Source organism: Bremia lactucae, linkage group LG1 (assembly GCF_004359215.1).
Source record: "Bremia lactucae strain SF5 linkage group LG1, whole genome shotgun sequence".
In the NCBI taxonomy this organism is placed as follows: Eukaryota; Oomycota; class Peronosporomycetes; order Peronosporales; family Peronosporaceae; genus Bremia; species Bremia lactucae.
Window position 1 is genome coordinate 11,543,839 of NC_090610.1, and position 20,139 is coordinate 11,563,977.

General features: G+C 43.4%; 5 protein-coding genes across 5 annotated transcripts; 2 read left to right on the forward strand and 3 right to left on the reverse strand.

Moving 5' to 3' along the window:
- Window positions 1-5,443: 5,443 nt before the first annotated feature.
- On the reverse strand, window positions 5,444-5,626 carry CCR75_001229 (uncharacterized protein; the record flags this gene model as incomplete). The annotated part of the gene is made up of 1 exon (XM_067959333.1): window positions 5,444-5,626. The coding sequence occupies one exon, from the start codon at window positions 5,624-5,626 to the stop codon at window positions 5,444-5,446; it is 183 nt and encodes a 60-aa protein (XP_067820342.1).
- Window positions 5,627-5,761: 135 nt separating this feature from the next.
- Window positions 5,762-10,180, reverse strand: CCR75_001230 (uncharacterized protein). Its single transcript, XM_067959334.1, has 5 exons — window positions 9,890-10,180; window positions 9,762-9,822; window positions 9,530-9,686; window positions 8,914-9,462; window positions 5,762-8,843 (listed from the first exon to the last, which is right to left on the reverse strand). The coding sequence occupies exons 1-5, from the start codon at window positions 10,095-10,097 to the stop codon at window positions 7,611-7,613; spliced, it is 2,208 nt and encodes a 735-aa protein (XP_067820141.1). The 5' UTR covers window positions 10,098-10,180; the 3' UTR covers window positions 5,762-7,610.
- Window positions 6,553-7,329, forward strand: CCR75_001231 (uncharacterized protein; the record flags this gene model as incomplete). Its single annotated transcript, XM_067959335.1, has 1 exon — window positions 6,553-7,329. The coding sequence occupies one exon, from the start codon at window positions 6,553-6,555 to the stop codon at window positions 7,327-7,329; it is 777 nt and encodes a 258-aa protein (XP_067820140.1).
- A 1,656-nt stretch (window positions 10,181-11,836) lies between the features above and the next one.
- CCR75_001232 (uncharacterized protein) lies at window positions 11,837-16,711 on the forward strand (the record flags this gene model as incomplete). Its single annotated transcript, XM_067959336.1, has 9 exons — window positions 11,837-11,902; window positions 11,963-12,250; window positions 12,310-12,373; window positions 12,456-12,812; window positions 12,949-13,190; window positions 13,247-13,480; window positions 13,539-13,632; window positions 13,696-13,946; window positions 14,002-16,711. The coding sequence occupies 9 exons, from the start codon at window positions 11,837-11,839 to the stop codon at window positions 14,092-14,094; spliced, it is 1,689 nt and encodes a 562-aa protein (XP_067820139.1). The 3' UTR covers window positions 14,095-16,711.
- CCR75_001233 (uncharacterized protein) lies at window positions 14,520-17,147 on the reverse strand (the record flags this gene model as incomplete). Its single annotated transcript, XM_067959337.1, has 1 exon — window positions 14,520-17,147. One exon carries the CDS (start codon window positions 17,145-17,147, stop codon window positions 14,520-14,522), a length of 2,628 nt encoding a protein of 875 aa, XP_067820138.1.
- Window positions 17,148-20,139: the final 2,992 nt, after the last annotated feature.

Sequence of the window (20,139 nt, forward strand, 5' to 3'; positions counted from 1 at the left end):
GTCATTACGCACGGCCGTAAACAGCCCACACCTTTCGCAAAGAATGGCGAGGTGACAATCCTTTTTCGCGGAGTATAATGTCTTCGTGGAATATAAACCAGGACAACTTAATGTCGTCGCTGATGCGTTATCACGCCGACCCGATTTCGAGTCGGCAGTGCACTCCAACAGTGAGAAAAATCTTACTGTTGCAACACTCACTACGAGTGTTCCGTCATCAACCTTGTTGGATGACATACCGAAGACCTACACAAATAATAAAGACCTTCTATGTTTGATGGATTATCTGATGAACTCATCCGATAAATCTTTTAAAGATTTACCGGCTTTATATCGATCGTCATCCGATCGTGTCGTCGTCCCAACTCACAATGATTTGCGCTTGCGCATCATGTATGAGTGTCACGATGCTCCAACAAGTGGGCATCGTGGACGTGAGAAGACTTATCTCACAGTAAGTCGCGACTTTCACTGGCCCCGCCAGTATCAGTTCGTGTGCAAGCACATTCATACTTGCGAGGTATGTCAACGGGTGAAGCCTAGCCCTTCATCCCGTGCACCTCTTCAACCTCTATCACTTCCGGCAGAGTACTGGCAGTCCGTATTTATGGACTTCGTCTTCGGATTTCCCGTAGACGATCACAATAACAATGGAATCCTTGTTTTTGTAGACAGATTCAGAAAGATGGTACATCTTGCTGTGGCACCAGAGCCGATTACGGCTCCGTGTTGTGCCCGTGTCTTTATCGGCACGGTATTCAAACTCCATGGGTTACCCCGTGAATTGGTCTCGGATAGAGATCCAAGATTCACGGCGGAGTTCTGGCAATCCGTGTTTCGATCTCTCGGAACACGGCTGACTATGTCAACATCCGATCACCCAGAAACGGATGTTCAAACAGAACGCGTAAATCGCGTCCTCGAAGAGATACTTCGACGTTACGTCCAATCGTATCCGAATTGGAGCGAGGTTTTACCGATGGTCGAATTCGCCATCAATTATTCGGTGCATGCGTCTACACACATACACCGTTCTTCGTGAATGGCTTACGCCATCCTCGCATACACACCCAATTAGAGGAATCCTCTAGTTTAAGGGGGGGGACTCGCACGAGGAAAACCATTTCTGGCTCATGCTCATCACGCGTCGAAGTTAACATCGACGCGAGTGATGTCGATGTCGAAGAATCGACATCGATGATGAGAATTATCTCATGGCAGTACGCACAAAGCGGTCTGAAAAAGACAAAACAAATGAGTCTGCAGAAGAATTTCTTCTAACTCGAGATCAATAATCCGTTTCGTTTAGGATTCCATTGCTAACGCAGTGGACCGACAGAAACGGAATGCAGACAAACATGGAAGAGCAAATGTTCATTCATTTAAAATTAATGATCTAGTGCTAAACCTAACTAAGCGTTTAGTCACTAATGTGGATAGCAGTAAATTACTACCCAAGTTCATTGGGCGTTTCCGTGTAGCATCGCACAGGCAATGCGTACACAATAGAATTGCCACGTAGGATACGAACGCATCCTACGTTTTACGTTGGTCGGCTTCGCCCGTACCATCAGTACGCGGCTTGTTCCGAAGACGGATTTGACCACCCTTTTCAAGAATCCCTATAAGATTCTTGTGATCGCGAACCAGATTCTCATGTTGAACCTGGAGGTTCTCATGCATGCTGCTGATACTACTGGTGCTTTTTGACGACAGGTTCTTGCATTCGGCCTTCCGACATCTTCGACGCTAAACACGAGCAGAAAAAGCAACACGCTCAAACTGGTATATAATTCACTGTGTTGAACCCCTAGGCATGCCACGTGTCCGCACCTGCACAGGATCACGAGTATCTGTCCCTGGATTTGCTTGGACGTAGTCAAGCAACACACGCTTGCGATGATTGGAGACATTCTCGCTCATCCGCAATTCTCTTTAATGTTGCCGTAATTTTAATTGGCACAGTATCAGCATCCATATTCACTACATCAGCCATGCTGATCAATATCGTGAATATACAGTGGTATCACTTGATGGTGAAAAGTATGAGTGCAAGGATAGCCCATTGTGGATGCCAATAAGGCTAAACCAAAATGCAATCAGTTGCAGTCAATTTTGATCGCAGTCTATCTTTCAAGTGTTTGTTCAAATCTTGACTATCATCAAGGCGCTACTGGTACTGACGATGAGCTCTGCGCAGAACGGCTACTAAAATCTTTCCGAATACCTCTATAATCTATGGGACCAAGCTGCATATTGACTGTGGCCCGCTGCTTTGCATTTTTTCGCACAATGACAGCAAGCTGACCTTCGCAGGCGAGGCAAACCGCCGAATATACTGATTGTAGATCACCTGTAATGAACATTTTCTTAAGACACGAGGAAAGTGTGTCTTGTGCTAAGGCACAAGTCGAGTCGCCGTTAGCAGCCATGAAGGTCTGTCTCGTGACGAGCTCGTTGGCCGCCAAAATAAAGGACAGCTACAGTCAGGACGAACATTGTTGCCTGCTGTTGAATCACTTCGGTGGACGAAAGGTCTCTCTTTTGTCGCACTTAACCAATGAGAACGTCCTGCCTTATCTCACTTTAATGTTTAATGATTTATATTAGATACGACGACTAGTTCAGGTAGTCAGTAAATTGACAGTTTCCAGCAAAACCAGCAAACAATTCAACAGAAAAACCTGTTGAAACAGAAATCTATTTTATTTAGCAGCATGGCGCTCGCTAGCCGCGATGGTATTACATGCCCATAGTGATGTTGAATGCGCAGGAAAGCAGCAACAAATCGCATCTTGTACACCAGCCAAGTCACATCAAGGTAGCTCATCGAAGCTGTAGGGTTTGCAACATGTATTTATAAAAGTGGGTCTCAAAATCTGCAATGGTTGTGACAGCAACAAGTTTCTCCCAAGCTTCATTATATTTTATTTGCCAGGCTTTTAACGTTTGATATGCTGTCATTTGCTTGAAAAAAATGTTTTTGCTGATATACTAGTGGCAAAGCAAGTAAGAGGCATCAGGAAAGGTTTTGAAAAAGCGCGCTATGATAGCCTTGCAAAAACAACCAGTGCCGAGGCTAGAAGACACACGTTTACAATTTTCCACACGTATCACTGAGGCGATTAAGTGGGGGCAAGCAAGAATTTTTACTTCTTCAAATTATCTATTGCCTACCTCTTTGTGCATTTGACAACAACAGCATAGTGCATTAGCATCAATTGCTGCCTTTGCTTGTTCCAGAATGTGTAGAACTGCTGGGTGGTGCTCATTGCAGGTTTTCAGCGATAAAACTGTTGAGAAAAGTTTAAAATGACTCAATGTTAGTGTCGATAGTTGTGGTATATTTTCATATAAAGGTAAAAGTATATTAGATTGATATTAATAATTTATTTTATACGATAGTAAAAACATTTTTTTCTTGTTTTTAAAATATATTTCTAAAATAAGTACCCACGTAATGGAAAAGCTGTGGTAAAAAAAATTCTCGGACCAATTAAAAGCCACGACTTTCGATTAAGATATTAAAAAATGATCGGTGGGAGCTGATTGAAGAAAATGTGCAGGCTGAAAGAAAATTCCCTAAAAAATCATGAAACAAATGATATATCTTTACGCCCATTGAAACATTCCGAAATCGCTTTTGTAAAAGAATGTATGCAACCGTGAATAGGCGAATGCTTTGGGTGTGCCACGCACTTTTGTGTTTGAGTATGGACAAAGGTTTACGTTGTAACGGGGTGTATCGTTACACGAAATGAACACTTGATGTTGTTAATTAATATATTATTATAAAAGTAAATAATATTTGGAGGATATTACTTTATATAGTAATGTTAAGAATTCTTATCTATAAGTAGGTATAGACCATTATATCTATTTATTCCGCAGACTAATCAGCTGTAGAGGTAATCACATAGAGTTACAGATAAGATAAAGATAAGAATTTAATTACATAGATTATAGTTAAGTTAGCATTTAAAAGATAGAAAGAGAGACACTTAATTATATTAATTACAGTTTTCATTTGACCCTCTTTAAGCTAGTTACCTCAACGAGAAGTCTTCCTCTGCACGTACTAGTGCACGTGAAATAACGTAAGGCACCAGTCGCAACTGAAGCAGTGCGAAGTGGACTTGTACTGAAGCAGTACAAGTCGTAGTGCCCCGTTACACCTGGTAGCACTAGGACCAATAGCCGAGGACCACATTTTCCTCATCTAACATGGACATGTTAGAAGATAGTGGGAATACGCATCACGTTCCCCGTTAAACCGACTCCTTCTTAAGTGACATAGAAAGAAGTGCGGACGAACGAATGAGTTCGACCGTAGGAACGATGCAATCTTGGCAATGCTGTCCAATTTGGACAGAGATGCCCTCCATTCAGCCATCGCCAAGTTCATACAACATGAACTTCACGAGATGAAGGAAAAAGTAGCCTTGCTGAATCAGCAAGGCTCTCAACAGGCAGAACTGTTGAGGTTACAACAGGTACAGACCCCTGTACCTGGGATGACGCAAACGCGTCGTCCCGAAACTTTAAAGATTGACATTTCTAAGTACAGGGGAGTCGAAGAAGACTCTCTCTTGAGATGGTTTGTCGAGTTGGACGATGCCATAAGGGCTTGTCATATCGTCGACGAGCAAATGCAAGTTGTAACGGGGCACTGCGACTTGTACTGTTTCAGTACAAGTCCACTTCACACTGCTTCAGATGTGAGTGGTGCCTCTCGTTAGGTGACGTACACTGTACGTATAGAGGAAGACTTCTCTTAATGCAAGTTAGCTTAAGAGTGTAAAATGAAAACTGTATTAATATAGTTAAGTGTCTTGTTAATCTATCTTTGTAAATGCTGACTTAACTACAAACTAATACTAAACATGTAAATGAATTCTTATCATCTTATCTTGTAACTCTCTTTGATTACTTCTTTAGCTGATCAGTCTGCGGAATAAATAGACATAATGGTCTATACCTATTTATGGATAAGAATTCAGGAAATTACTATATAAAGTAATATCCTCCAAATATTATCTACCTTTAAAATAATATATTAATTAACAACCTATAAGTGTTAATTTCATGTAACGATACACCCCGTTACACAGTCACTATTTACTTGGTATTAAATTTGTCTAGGCTATCATTCTCACCACGGGACTTCCACCAACGCGTTCATTTAGTGTGATTGGCCTACGAGGATAAAAATACATACAAATTAGACATGCGTCAAGATTCTTTACGCTAAATATCCATAAAGTTTTGTATTACGTTGTATTTGCCACGGAACTTTGATGGGAACTGTTGATTGTACAGAGGACAAAGCCTTTCTCCCCATTTTCATTGGCGTCTTTGACCATCCACCTTATAACCTTAACACGCTGCTAATTGTTGAGACGTTTTGTAGCAAGCGTTACTGCACAAGTACTTCCAATACCTACTACGGCAGCTCCACCTTCGATATTTCTGCCATCCATGCCTCCAGTGCTGCTGCCTGCACCATTGGCATCCCTGCCTTTGTTGAATATGGAATCTTGATTAGCAGCTTCCACTGCTGGATGAACTGCCCCACGTCAATAATCGGTGATGGTGAGGCAACGGCCTCTACGTTCATCAGGTTCATTATTTGGCTTGTGCCAGAGGCGTTGCCAGAGGTCGAGGCGGCAGTGGACAGGGTAGTCCCAGAAGTGGAAGAGGAGGTAGATCAACAAAAGATGAGTTGGAGGCAGCCAGCAGGGGATTTGGGGCAAGGGGGCCAGGGGGAGGGGTTGTGGAGGGGGGGGCACAGGTTGTCATAAATACATATCACACTAATTCTTAATCCACACTATTTACGCCAGGCAATCCATGGTGACACACCAGTATTAGTACGTACCACACTAATTTGGAATCCACACTATTAGCCAGTCCACATTAATCAAGGTCAACGGTGAAGACGTCATCACTGCAAAAATCGAAGACTTGCACGAGTGATTGACGAAAGCTCTCATAATAGATTTTACTGATTTCATTCTCGAGCAACTTTTTTCCAAGCTACAACGCTTTATTAAATATTTTTAGTATATTATTAGAGGATTGGAATACTGCATAGAAATTATAGCAGCTGTTCATATTAAGTAGACATTATGAAGGAGAGTATCTTCGGTTTTGAAATATACGCGTGTATGTTTAGAATTCATGCACCAGATGGTAGCACTCGCTCGCGAGGAAGATAAAACGGCACTACTCAAAATAACTTGTTTGCTCACATCTGTAGTCGCGACAAAAATAGTTTTGACATGTCACTAGTATTGCACAGTCTAGGTGGAAACACCCTGAAATTCAAGCGCAAACTCGAAAAAGCCGCGTTGCACCAAGCCACAGCTACAAGAAACGCAAGTTTTGCCCGACACTTCAACAGTAATCTCGGCCCGAGAAAGGCCGCGCGTCGCCGGACCATCACTCGAGACTTGAACTGTTGCTACTCCTGAGTCAACTCGGATTTAGTCTACAATTTACGAGAAAAGTCGCATTTCTAAATTAGTCGCTCGGAACTTACGACATATCGCCATGGACCTTGCCATTCGCGTGAATGTTCGCTACGCCGCTCCGGCTAACTCGCAGACAAAAGACGCATTATTGCTGTTTAAGAGTGCGCGCTGGGTACGCTCCATTATCCGATACATCATCCCGCAGCTAAATAGCGTGTCGCCTGCCGCCATGCAATTGATGGAAACGTTCAAGAGCAAATCAACTTGTGTGCGTCAGCAAGAAAATGGAGAACTGGCAGTCTGTGTTGTATGCATGGAGGCGCTTGAGTCTACGTGTGCTGAGCTGCCTTCGTGCTATCATCAGTTCCATGAGCGCTGCATTGAGCCTTGGCTTAGAATGCACAGTACTTGCCCAACATGTCGGCACCAGTTGCCCACTGATGCTTTTACAAGCTACAGTATTTACGCCATTAATACTACCATCGTCTTACAGCAGTCTCAGTCAAGTATGCCCGTCGGAGAATTGTTGGAGTTATCGGCTAGCAATCAGGTCATTCGAGCCATTGTTAACGCGCGCGTTCGGCGGAATGCAGCGTCAACGCCAGCTATGGGAGGATTTATGCTTGGACTCAGTGAAGTGCCCATTTTACAAACTGAGCCGCCTGTGATGAACGCGAGCATCTTGCCACGCATGTTGTCTGCTTCGTTACCTCCTTGTGATGCCGAACCGACTGTTCCCATAATGCGTCGAAATGCGTCGCGACGCCGTTATCGCGAAGAAGAAACCATTTTATCTGTCGACAAGCGAAGACGATTAAGCGATTCGTCAGATGAACGAGACATTTCAACTCTGTGAATCATTCATCCTCCACGATTTTATACAATGTTTAGAATAGACTAGCTAGTAGGCAAAGTACAGTCAAGTTTAAGCACAGGCATCAGTGGTGGGCGACACGAGCAAGCTCGCTATCTAAACAGTATCTATTACCCTCTCAATAGGATATATAGACAGCTTCTTGTAGTAGCCCTAATATTAAAAAAAACTTATTTAACAAAGTAACAAGCAATCCTATGCTTCTGTCGTTGACACCTCTGTCAAAATCGCGCACGGCATCGATAATTGTATCTGACATGATCTTACCGAGCTAGCAACTCAGGCGTAAAAATAAGTCTCATTGAAAGCATTCGCATGAGCTCGAACAAGCCGACAGTTGACTCAATATTTTCGTCTGGGGGATGAGAAATTATCCACGAGACAATGTCATTAAAAGGCGAAACCAAATTTGCGACAGCTGCCGGGAGAGAACACGGATGGTGCTTCTTGTCTTGAAAATGGCTTACGATATATAGCACTAGACAGACAACATGCAGAAGCATTACATAGCGGTCATCTTCACCACGATGTTCCAACATTAAATTCTTGTCGTGCATTAATCGGCCTCCGCTGGCACAAGCGACAGGCATAAGAAATGTTAACGCGCGAAACCATTCGCATGGATTGGGCACATCCGACGATTCTGATGCTCCAATATCTTCGTGATTCCCACGAGTCATAATTAAATTAATCAATATCCCAAGACTGAGCGTCAAAGTCGACACATTAGCAAATTCAGTGTTCCCGTAAGCTATACTGACAGAGGTGGTGCAGCAAAAGTGCATAATTCGCTTTAAGACTTCCACATTTTCTGACATGATGGACGCGCCATCTGGTCGAGCGCTAAGCTGAAGTAATCCTGGCAACAGGAAATGTAGCTGATCGATACTACTGTCGGCCTCGTTAATAACGGCAGCCTGGTGCTTTGTTTTTTTAACAGCGTCAATCTCGTCATCTGAGTCAATGTCGTCATCAGAATCGACATTATGGTTGCGTTTTGATTGAAAGGGCAAAGACCCATGGCCTGTCACCAAAGGATGCAACGACTTGTAGCAAACCATGAAGGGTACTAATTCCATCACTATATTGACGCTAGTATCCGAGTCTTCTGCGATCCAGGCACTCGCAACACGGATACTAGCACATATAACCGCATCCAAATAGCGAATTGATTCTGCGCCTGACTCGCGTAGTTCACGATAGCGGTGGGTTAGAACGTAGTCTCGGACTAGCGTCAGTAACTCAAGGATCACAAGAAAAATTTGGTTGAATATGTCTTTCACCTCGAGCAAAATATCAAATGGAAGGGCTGACACGCTTTCTTGATCGGAAACAAGGGCGCTGATGATCATTTCGACTATGCCAAAGCAAATGGGTAAGACAGCGAGCACGCGCTGAATCTCCTTATTTCGCCTTTCTGTTTCCTCTACCAATTTTATTGCAATCTCGTCGTATTGAATCAGTGAATATTCTACTTCGTCCAGCATAATTTTAATCTGCGTATCGCCAAGCATGTGCAATTATAGAAACACAGCTGATGCAAAAGCATAGATTTACATAGCTTACCTCAATCGAAACAAGTTTAAGTAAAATTAAGATAAATTTCTTGTCACAAACTTCATCAGGAGGCACCAGATTGCGCAGAGTAGTCCCTGACACCATCCATGACATACCCAACTGCTTCAAAAGCTGAAAGTTAAGGAGTAAGCACTCGTCACGTTCCTGGTGAGGCCACTTGGCGCGAAGAAAACGCAAGATGCCAGTGCGAATGTCAGATAGACACTGTGAGCTTAGAAATTCGACTGGTGCTTCCCCAGCTGCTACAAGCTTCATGTAACTGTTAAGTACAGCTAGCACCGGGACAGCTACATCCCTTCGCACTATCGAAAAGCTAGTGCAGATGATGTCAAAGTCATGACTGGAAATGTTTGACCACAGCTCGGATATACTCGCTATCTCGCTCACCATACTCCAAAATTCTTTTACAAGTGACTTGGTCGCATAGTTTTGCTCTGACAAATTACGTTCTGCAGCCGGATCTTGATATATGGCTGATGCACTCATTAATTTTGATACTCGCAAAATTTCACCAAAAACACTTTCTTGCATTATAACCTGAATAAAACCTTCGTCAGGTTCACTATTGACGCAAAGCAACAAGCGATACATCAAGCTGTCACACCTGGATTCCCTCGTCGGTTTTCACTAGGCACGACAGAATGCAAACACAGTCCACAGATGACTCATGTGGGGTTGACGGCGTCGCTAATTGCTCAAGGAGAAATCGCACAAAATTTTTTTGCGCAAAACTCCTCGCCAAATTTAAGTCTGTACAGAAGCTAAGCATGTCAAAAAAAATGAGCGTACTACAATGTCGCCTATTGGGCAGCTTTAAGTGTCAGAATTTAGTATACCTCGCAATCAAGTTTAAACCGAGACTCTGGAAGGATGAGAGAGTCTCGACGTCGTCAGGGCCTATATTACCGTAACAATGTAAGGAGTGTGTTTTGCATCAACTTGATCGTTTGAACATGATATAAACCTTTTGTGTGCAAAAGGCGCAGGAAAAAGCTCACGCCCACTGTCGTGAGCACCTGTCTCCTAACCTGTTGAAGCAGGTCAGTCGGTAGATCCCCCATCTTAGTGACCATGAGCAGACCAGCAAACTTGTGCTCATCAGTATGGCCGGCCAACATGTCCATGCATCTTGCAATTTTTTCATTCGATTCAGCCACGACTGCTGCTGCCATTTTAGAGTGACTGGATGATGTTCTACATTATGTATATCACACAACATTTGTGACATAATTAATAAATGATCTTTGAATCCTTGACTTGGCTTCCCACCATGCACGCAAGTTAGGACTGTTTTTGATTGGACCTCCTTTTTGTTTCCAACACTTCGAGTTCTCTGAAACTTCACTGCAAATCTATTTTCCACTGCAAAATATTTTAATGCTTCCGTTGCTTCATCAAGTGTGCTATAACGTGCATCTGGTGGTATAGGAATACTCATATCTTGATAAAGCCTTTTGTGGTAGGGCTAACGAAACTGTTGCGAAACGAAGGAATTTATTTACTGAAGGTGTATTTACATAACGAAGTGCCGATGGCGTGCTCAGGGGGTACAGTTGAAAGAGTCCATATTAATATAATAATAGACGGGAATTACCTGGCTAAACCTGATGATATAGTATTCTATGGTTTTAATTTTTTTGTTTATAAAACACAAACAGGTAGAACACGCAGTACCGCGCACGGTTGCGGCTACTCATGGAATATACACTGTCCTCCCGCCTGATAACGAGGTGTCGGCAGCTCCAAGTGCCTCTGTCGAAGGGTTGGGGATGAAGGACGTGCTGCCAATCACCGCATCCGTCGCCTTGCGTACGTGGCGTAGCATTTCTCGCAAATCAGAATATTCTATAATATAAAAAATTGTTATCTATTTTTCAGCCATGGTTCTCGGATTCTGCAGCTCAAAACAACCCGAGCCAGCAACAGGGCCCTGGAGACGAACCCGCAGTAGCTGATCTTCTCAATCCGGACCTCCAGGATCAACAAATGCGTCAGAAATAGTGGTGGCTGTGGGTCCCGAGGCTGGAGAGAGCTGCGCCGTTGATGCGAGCTGGCTCTGGAAAGACTGGGTTTACTTTGGAAGACGAAGAAGAGCCGAGGCCGAAGCCGAAGCGTAGACGGTTACGTCAAGCGTGAGTCGGTGACGATGTTGTGGAGGAGGAAGAAGAAGATCAGGCTGAGTATCCGGTGTCTCGGGTGAAAAGTCGTGGGCGCGGCGCCGGACGGCATTACTTGGTCCAATGCGAGGACAAGTCTGCGGTGTGGTAGGTGTCGAAGAGCTGAAGAACTGTGCGGACTTTGTGAAGGCTTACGACTGGTACCTCGAAAAGTATCCGGACCGCTCAAAGGCATATGCCGAATTCGTCGCAACCGATCTGCCGAGTATCAAGTTGGTGGCCTACAGTCCCAAGGACAACTGCGCATTTCACGCCTTGAAGATGGCCTTCGAGCTGATGGGAGGCTTGGACGAGGCGGTCGCGACGTTGGGTTTTCTACATGATGCGGCTGAGACTTAGCGACAGCGGGCGCTCACGCTCAGGGATTCAGCTGATCATTTGGGGTGAGGCACGTTTACCAAAATGCTGAGGTACATATACTGGCCCCCATAATTTAATAGTGAGTATCCTTATGGAAAACATTAAAGCGACCTTACGGGACCCCTATTTTAAAGCTCAAACCCTAGCGCTATTTGTTCCTTATTAAATATAAATTAAGCAACTAAAGTCCAGGATCCATCTATGCCTTACACAACGTTCATTTTTTTGTAAAATTGTATACTGGAGCGCGTCATAATTCCAAAGTCTAGTCACATCATTTTTTTTCCGAAAGATTTGCAAAGGCTCTTATACAAATTATGTTATTATATCGTAGCCTCTTAATGGGAAGCAGTCAAGGAGTTTCACAACCAAAGATGTCACTGAAAGTAGAGTTTGACCACCAGTCCAAGCGAGTGAGCGTTACACCCGACAAGACAATGGTAAGCGTAATGGACTATCACCCCCTCTTTATTTATTTAAGAACTCTATGTGAATCGTAGTTCCAGGTGCTGGCGGAAGCTCAGGATCATTTCAGCCTCAGCGACTCTCGACAGTACCAGCTCTTGCACCGCAGCAAACGCATCGATCTCTCGATTCCCTTCCGCCTCACAGGCATCTCAAATAACGCTTGCTTAGAGATTAAGGAGCTGGAAGGAGTAGATGTGTTGCAGCAGGTGCGCGTGTGCGTCCAATTGCGCGACGGCAAGCGAGTCCAGGCCTCTTTTGAAAACGACGCAACGTTGGAGCATATCTTGACTTATTTTAAACTTCTTCCAGCATATCAGCAGGTATCGTTGTGATTGCTTAATAAAAAATTGGTATAACAATAAAAGCTCGCTGTTGGCAGTTCTGTTTAGGATTCCTACGGCGTGAAATCGAATTACATGCTTTTGCAACGACGACGCTGCGTGGTAAAACACAACCTTGCAATACAAGCTAGAATTTTCTTGCTATTACCTGCAAACTGAAAAATTGGTGTCTGTGTGATTGCAGAGTTAGGAATCTCAAGTGGCTCAGCGATGTTTCGCGTTCAGGCTATTGATGGGTTGGCTATCTCCCGTCCACCCATTAACAATAAATTGTCGAAGTTAAGCGGCCAGCTTTCCATTGCACCCATACACGATCATGTTACAGTGGCAAATTCAGTCGCTTCTTCTGCTCTTGCACCCGAGGCTTTGTGCCAAACCCTGACCCCAGAGTCGGCAAGCGAGATACAAGTAAACGAAACGGCACCAGCTATAAGCAGCTACCATGCGTTGCAGCTCTTACGAGATAGAAACTTTGATGCAGTGTCTCGAAACACCGTCACTACTTTGATGAAGATTGTCACGAACATTTTGTCGGAATTAGGTAATAAAGCGCATGTTTAATGAGCCAATTATATTGTGATGCAGTGCAGTGACGTAACAATTTGTTGCCGTTACCCTGTCAGAGGATGAAAAAGTGCGATCGATAAAGTTATCAAATACTGCATTTAATCGCTTAGTCGGGCAAGTGGAAGGGGGGCTGGAATTCTTGAAGTCAATTGGTTTCATGGTGAACGAGCAAGCTCAAATGCTCGTGCTTACTTCTAAGCCAAGCGACAAAAAGGTGCTGGAAGAAGGATTTCGCCTGTTAAACATTGAAGCAGATGATTTGAACATCTCATTGAACAAACGCCCAGCTATTCGTCAATCGGAAACGAACATAGAATTTGACGTATATAAGACACGGATAACTCGTGTGCAGGTACAGGAAAAGCTTCTGTGACTTATAGACTTTAAACTAAGAGCTTGTAACTGAAGATGCAACCTAGAGGTCCGAGTCCAACTGAAGCGCTGGTTGGCGCGCTAAGGTCAAACCATGACCAACTTGTCGGACATGATCCTCCGCCTCGCAGCACAGTAATAACACTACGAGGAAGACCCACTAGTGATATGCTTGAAAGCCTTACAGAAGGCAAGATCAGCGAGGGAAATGACGTGCTACTACAAGTACAGAGTCTTAAAGCTTGGCGGAATGAGATGGAAAAGAAAAAGGTTAGTTTGACTAAATGAAGGAATCACTAGGTGTCTCGTTCTATAACGAAATCTGCAGAATTTCCGTACGCAGGCCATGCGCGAACTCGACAAGTTAAAACGTAAGAAAGTTTTTCGAACGGCTTTGATCCGAGTCCAATTTCCAGACCAAGGTACGTACACTAAGAAACATAAGAAAGTACTTTCGTAAGATGTTTTGGCTCTTGCAATTGTAGCTGTGTTGCAGGCTACTTTTCATGCGAACGAAACGATTCAAGATGTTATGGATCATGTCACTGATTGCATGTCTAACCAGTTTAAGACTAGCAAATTCTATCTATATCTTTCGCCTCCAGCTCAGAAGCTGAATGCCACGAAGACTCTGACCGAATTGAACATGGTGCCTGCTGCGTTAACGTATCTTTCATGGACGAAAATGCCTCACGCTGAGATGGCTAACGTCGGTTTTTACTTCCGTGACGACCTAGTAAGTAATCGAAATTCTCTCCAATTATGTTACATTGTTTGACTTTTTGCATTAGATGATAAGTGAGCACAGCGACACCAAGGATTTTTTGGATCCGCTACAACATGTGACATACCCACAATCACTACAGCTTGGTAAGAGAAACTGAAGAGGGCGTGGGTATAATCACATCTTTAACAAAATTCTGGTGGCGTTGACTAATATAAGAACCCCCACCCAATGCAGAGTCACAAGTTGAGCCACTGCAGCAAGTATTCACGCGTGCAAAACCAAAATCTGCAAAAAAACCATCCTGGCTGAAGCTTTAAATTCTCATTGCTCCAGCTTTTCTGAGCAATTTTGCAAGCAAGCGGAAGCAAAAATACCATTTTAATATTACCAACCCGGAAAATAAGACTATTAAACCTATGCACCACGAAAAGAGTGAATCTTTGCTGGTACGCAGCAGCACAAGTAGACATCGCCACTCTAATGCCTTTAGCAGTAATTATACACCATCTACCTATAAATTCTTGTTCATGAATTGCCCAGTGACGATAATCCACGTGATATTTCTTTGCCGATTTGGCGCTTCTAACAATCTTCGGGGCTTCCAGATCGACTTAAAACAGTAGTTGAAGAGCCCGAGACGCTATACAGCTCTTGATTTATTCGATCGTGGCGTATCGTTCGCGCATCTCGAAGCTCCTTACGAAGCTTAAAATTATAGCCATGCTTCGCATCACGCATGTTAAAAAGCTTGTGTTTTTTTGCCCACTGCAGCTCTCGCACAGCAGGACCCGTACGAACAACCATTTTTTCGGTGGTGGTTCTGTCCCCCATACTGACGTAATTTGTTAAAGAAAGCCGTCTAGCTGTGCTCTTTGTCTCTCTGTCGTGTTGGATTTTCTCTTGTATAAGAGCTCGCTTGCGTTGCTTAATCAGCTCTTTTTTCGTAACTTTTTTTCTCGGCGAAACACATGTGATGCGTATTTTGTCTGGTGCCATTGTTCCGCGACAACTCTTGGAGCCGCAATGACATTTCCACTCTATTGCCTCTTTAGTGTGGAATTGGTAGTCATAGGATAGCTCTGAACCCGGCTCAATGTCCTTTAAAGCAGTAATACCGATTCGATTAACCCCCTTTACACGCCACTTTAACAAGTGACAATTAGGGTCACAAGAGTGGTTTATAAATCTGGAAACGCTCCCTTTAAATCGTGCATCGATGTACTCTCCCTTGCCCAGTTCCATTATGTACATGTTCTTGTCCTCAGGACTATTTTTGGTGTGGTGAAGCAGTCGGCGTTCCTTTTCTTCTTCATTTATCACTTCGCCAACATACTCAATCACCAATTGTCCTGCTTTGACAAACTCAAGCACACGAAGGGCCCAGCCCTTTTCTACTGTGTGAAATTTTTGGAAGCGGGGGTAAACCTTCTGGTGAAGTGCACGATTCCCGCAATTTTCTCCAAGCATACAGTTTGATTCTCTTGTGTGCTTATTAAATTTCATCCCTAAAGTTGGCGCCGGTCCGTAGCACTCTGTAAAGCTTAGGCGATTGATGCAGTCGTCTCCACATCTCAATTTACAAATACATGCAGGCGCATCCTCTAAGGAGAACTTCTGCTGTTTACATGTGTAAATGCTGCGACCTAGCTTACGATAAGTTGGCGGCTGGAGACGAACATCATCAATGATATTTTTTAAAAGGCGAAAGTGATGACAATCTTCCGAATTGCTAGCATCTGGGTCTACTTTTGGCAAGAATATCCATGGAAGGTGCATACTGGAATCCACGGTCACAGTATCAATGCTTCGGTCAGACAGGTAATACGGCGGAATCTTTGGTAACTGTTCACCAACATGTTTCCAGCAAAGTAAACCAACAGAATTATATCGAGCACTTGGGGGTACACACTGCGGGTGATAAGCTTCTGGACATTTCAAGCAGTACATAAGATCAGAACTTTTTCGTTTTTGTTCGCAGACGAAACAAATGTGGCGGGGACATCGAAAAAATGCCTCTGACTCAAGCAATCCCTCCAATGTCGACAAAGAAGGCTTGGATTTACCTCCGGCTCGGCGAGACAATCTGTTGGCATCAATGCAGGTTTGGTGAAAGAACTTGCCACACGACGCAACCCCACATCTAAATACACCACCCTTTTCATTGATTGATCCATTGCGCCCACACGCAAAACACAACTGCTCATTTGTACGACACTGTTCACACAACCACTCTTCACCACCAGGTGCTGAATCAATACCCAAACATGAGAAATGATACGACTTGAGGCAACCGCCATCGCACAAGATCATGTCCGATAACTCATCGTCTTCAATCTCACCACATATGCCGCATAAATCTTCTTCCGGAAATTTTTTCTCAAAGGATATAGAATCCTTCTTTTTTCTTTGACAAGGTTTGGCTTTTAAAGCTTCAATTTCGACCCGACTTGTAATTATGCGCCCTGATCGAGTGAGTCCACATTGTACAAACGATGGCAGCAGTTTGGAATTTACGGTCTTGAACGGCTTAAGATCTCCATTATTAACTTGTGCAGCCTGGAATTTCTCAACGTCACCCTGTTGTTGTTTGCCAATGCTTCTTTCGTACTTTATCCATGCCTCATGGGCTTTTGAGGCTCGGGGTTGGATGCGGTAGCCGCTGGTCTTATCAATTTTAACAACACATTTTGTATTCCACCCGACAAATTCGACAATGTAACCTTCACTATCCTTTCGGAGAATTTGGGCCGCAAGCCATTTCTCGGAAGTTATATCATACACGTCCACCTGCTGTTCTCCCTGTATGTTGCGATAAAAATTATCATTCGCACATCTGCTTTCTTTACTTGCGTGAATCACCTCGTTCAAAATCGCCCTTTTGCAATTGACCGATCCATTCTTATCGTTTATATCGCAGCATTCGTTCCCGGTCTCATCAACAAATTTCATTGTAGAGACCGGCGTGACACACGGATCATTATTCCAAGCGGCACGTTTGTGTCGCGGCGACTTCTGCATGGCAACTTCAATTAGATTTTCGTAATGAGCGCGCTTGCCATTTGTGTTATACGTCTCGTGATTATTTAAACTTGCGTATGCGGTTGCCTCCATGTCGGATGATTTAATCGTAGGATCAGCAGCCTTGCAGTCAGCCGCCGTCTTGAGACTCCTCGTCGAAGTGGTAACGACCCCAGGACTTGCATTAGTCATTAAAATGCTCTCTTCATTTAATATTGTGCAACCAGATTGATCCACTGTTGTTTGCACATGCTGCTGTAGCCGATCTGCGAGCCTGTTTGTTCTGTTCATTTATAATGTGTTTATTGGCGACCACTATTTCTGACTATGCAACATGTAGACCACATTACAGATTTTATATATTTTATTGCATCATGTATCATGCGACTTGCTTTTATTGCTTGGGTAATTTTTCGAATATTATTTGGTTTTATTACTGACCAATATTGTAACGGGGTTCCCGTTACATAAATATTATTACCTGTAAGAGGAATTATAAATATTATTTCCTATGAGAGGAATCATACAAGGATAATATATAAAAAATATACCAAAATAATTAACATAAAAATTATAAACCACGCATGTATAATATACCTACGAGTATACACATGCTTGGGATCATGAAGGGATATGCAACACTTGATCTTAGCCATGAGGCAGAGAAGGTATCATGAAGAGATATGGATTGAAGGCGTTGTTATTCATCGGAATTTGTCATAAGCATACGACGAAGTTCTAGCATGCTTCAATCTAGTCACGTAATTATTAAATTTCGAGTAGATTTAGACTCTGTAAGACTGTTCCATTTACGTTTTCAGACGATATTTGACACATTTCCTGCTCTAATCATTGTATAACCTTTAATGCTGCAATATGTATAATTCTGGCATGTTGCAAAACTTTGATGTCCCATCCCCGGTACCTCTTGCTGGCCACACATCAATGATTGTGTTTTGCTGCATATTTATACCAGCTACGGATAGCGGCGACGAGCAACAGCAAGCTAGCAGCTTCTTGTTGGATAGATGTTACGCTAATAAAAGCGAAATTAGTCAAGCAGTTATCATATATAATCGAAATTGCAACCGTCCGTTTCGTGTGGTGTCAAGCGATAAACGGCGCTGCAAGGCAGTGTGCACACAACATGGCTGTCCCTTCGTTGTGCAGTTTGCCTTTTCGCATACATTCAGGTGCAACAATCCATCTATCTTAAAAAAAGAGGGCGCCCATAGAAGAAGCACATCCCATCACAACAAGCAACTGAAAGAATTGAAAAGCGCCAAACCACAAAGTGCAGAATGTGCCTGCCACCAATTTGGTCATAATCGTACCGAGCAAGGACGCATGATTGTATGCTTCGTTATCTCTAGTACATAGCGCATGATAATTGGAGGTTTTTCATCAAAAACTGGGATTTTCTCGCCATAGAAATAGAATACATGTATTAAAATTCATGCGAATGATTTAAGACAAGTTTGTAGTTTGCTTCGCTCTTTAGTAAAGCTAATTAGCAAGACATTAGCTGACTACTTTGCTACCTGTAATCTTACTCTGCAGTGTAGGATAGCTAATGTTGTTAGTAGTACTAGCAAAGGGTTCCCCGTTACAACCATACTGCTTTTTTGGAATCCAAGTCTGCGTCTTTGATTAACGGCGCTGCAAATTTTTGGCAACGCCACCCACCCCAGACCTCATACACCGCAACCCGCCATCATGTCTGCAACGCCGCGACATCGCTTGACTGGTACCCCTTCGTCACCCTACACTCGTCCACCGCAACAGCATCACCTCCAGCCACCCGAGTAGCACCAAAACATCTCTCCTTATCACTAAGTCGGTATCCTTGTCCAGCATCCTTGTCGCCATCCACGTCAACAATTACATCCAAAGCTAGTACATTTGAGTTGACGAAAGCAATGAGCTTTTCGCGTGAAGTTTAACGTCAGTCTCGAGTCTTTTAAAAAGCTGCACAGACGGGTTCAATACCTTGGCGTGTGGACAATCAATACATCCACTTTACAGGAATTTCTAAAGAAACTTTAGGAAAGGCACAGGAGCACTTCTTTGGCTTGGCTGTAATGAACAGCAACTCATTGAGTTGGACAACGCGTGAAGAGGCAAGCAAGCTAACATGGGGCAATTATTGCATATACGACATAATAACACGACCTGAATGTCAATGAAACAGACTTACTTTGTGAGCAATCACTGCTAAAGGTCAAATCCTTGATTTTCATAGAAATAACAACCGTATATCACTCCATATTTAGTCGTGCCCCAATGCCAAACCGCAACTTCACCTTTTCAAGTATGAATTGAATATTGCACAATTTTTCATATTCAACGCCACTGTTTATCCTTACATCGTTCGGACAGGGCTACGGCGGCTGCACAATCAATTGTGACCGATGTTACGCAGCAGGTGAGGTACGAAGAGAGCGTCTGAGCACATCAATTGGTAAATCTTGGCGTAGCGAATTGTCCATAGTCCAGTGCAACCACATTTGAGCGCCGATCTGTTTCGACAATCGCCAATAGATGTGGATGGCGTTGCACAATCTGCACAATAAAACAACTCGGTTGCATTACAATTCTTGATGACTTTTTCGAGCACATTAATGTGATCAAGTCCACTTATAAATTTTTTTATTGCGAATTCTGGCTCTTGAGCAGAGTATGACTCGTCACGTCAGATGATTGTATCATTTAACAATGCATTAACACTGACAGTAAGCAATCTTTTAAGATATCCCTTATGGATCATGCAGAGTAAAAATAATTGATACTAGTGTTTATTAATTAAAGCCCAGTTCCATAAAATCTACTAAATTATTGTATCCCACACCAGAGTTAAATCGTCCCGAAGTGAATATCCACATTTACGGGAGAGAATGTGCATGTTGTAGTTTGTATATGTTACAAGCAGTGAGGAGATTGCCGTCAACATATATCGTGCCTTGACGGAGCCTTATGTGTCGTTGCGCCGCATGCTTTTCTAAATTAATTCAAACATAACCTCAATAGGATTGTAAAACGAACAATACGCAGGCAAGAATATCGGTGTAATCTCAAGCGACCACAGGTTTGGGTGGCAATGAATCTGTGCGCCAGCAATCCACACCGATTACATTCCTGGGTGCTTGTGTATCTTGCCTGACTCAGGGCAAAGTCAAGGCAGCAG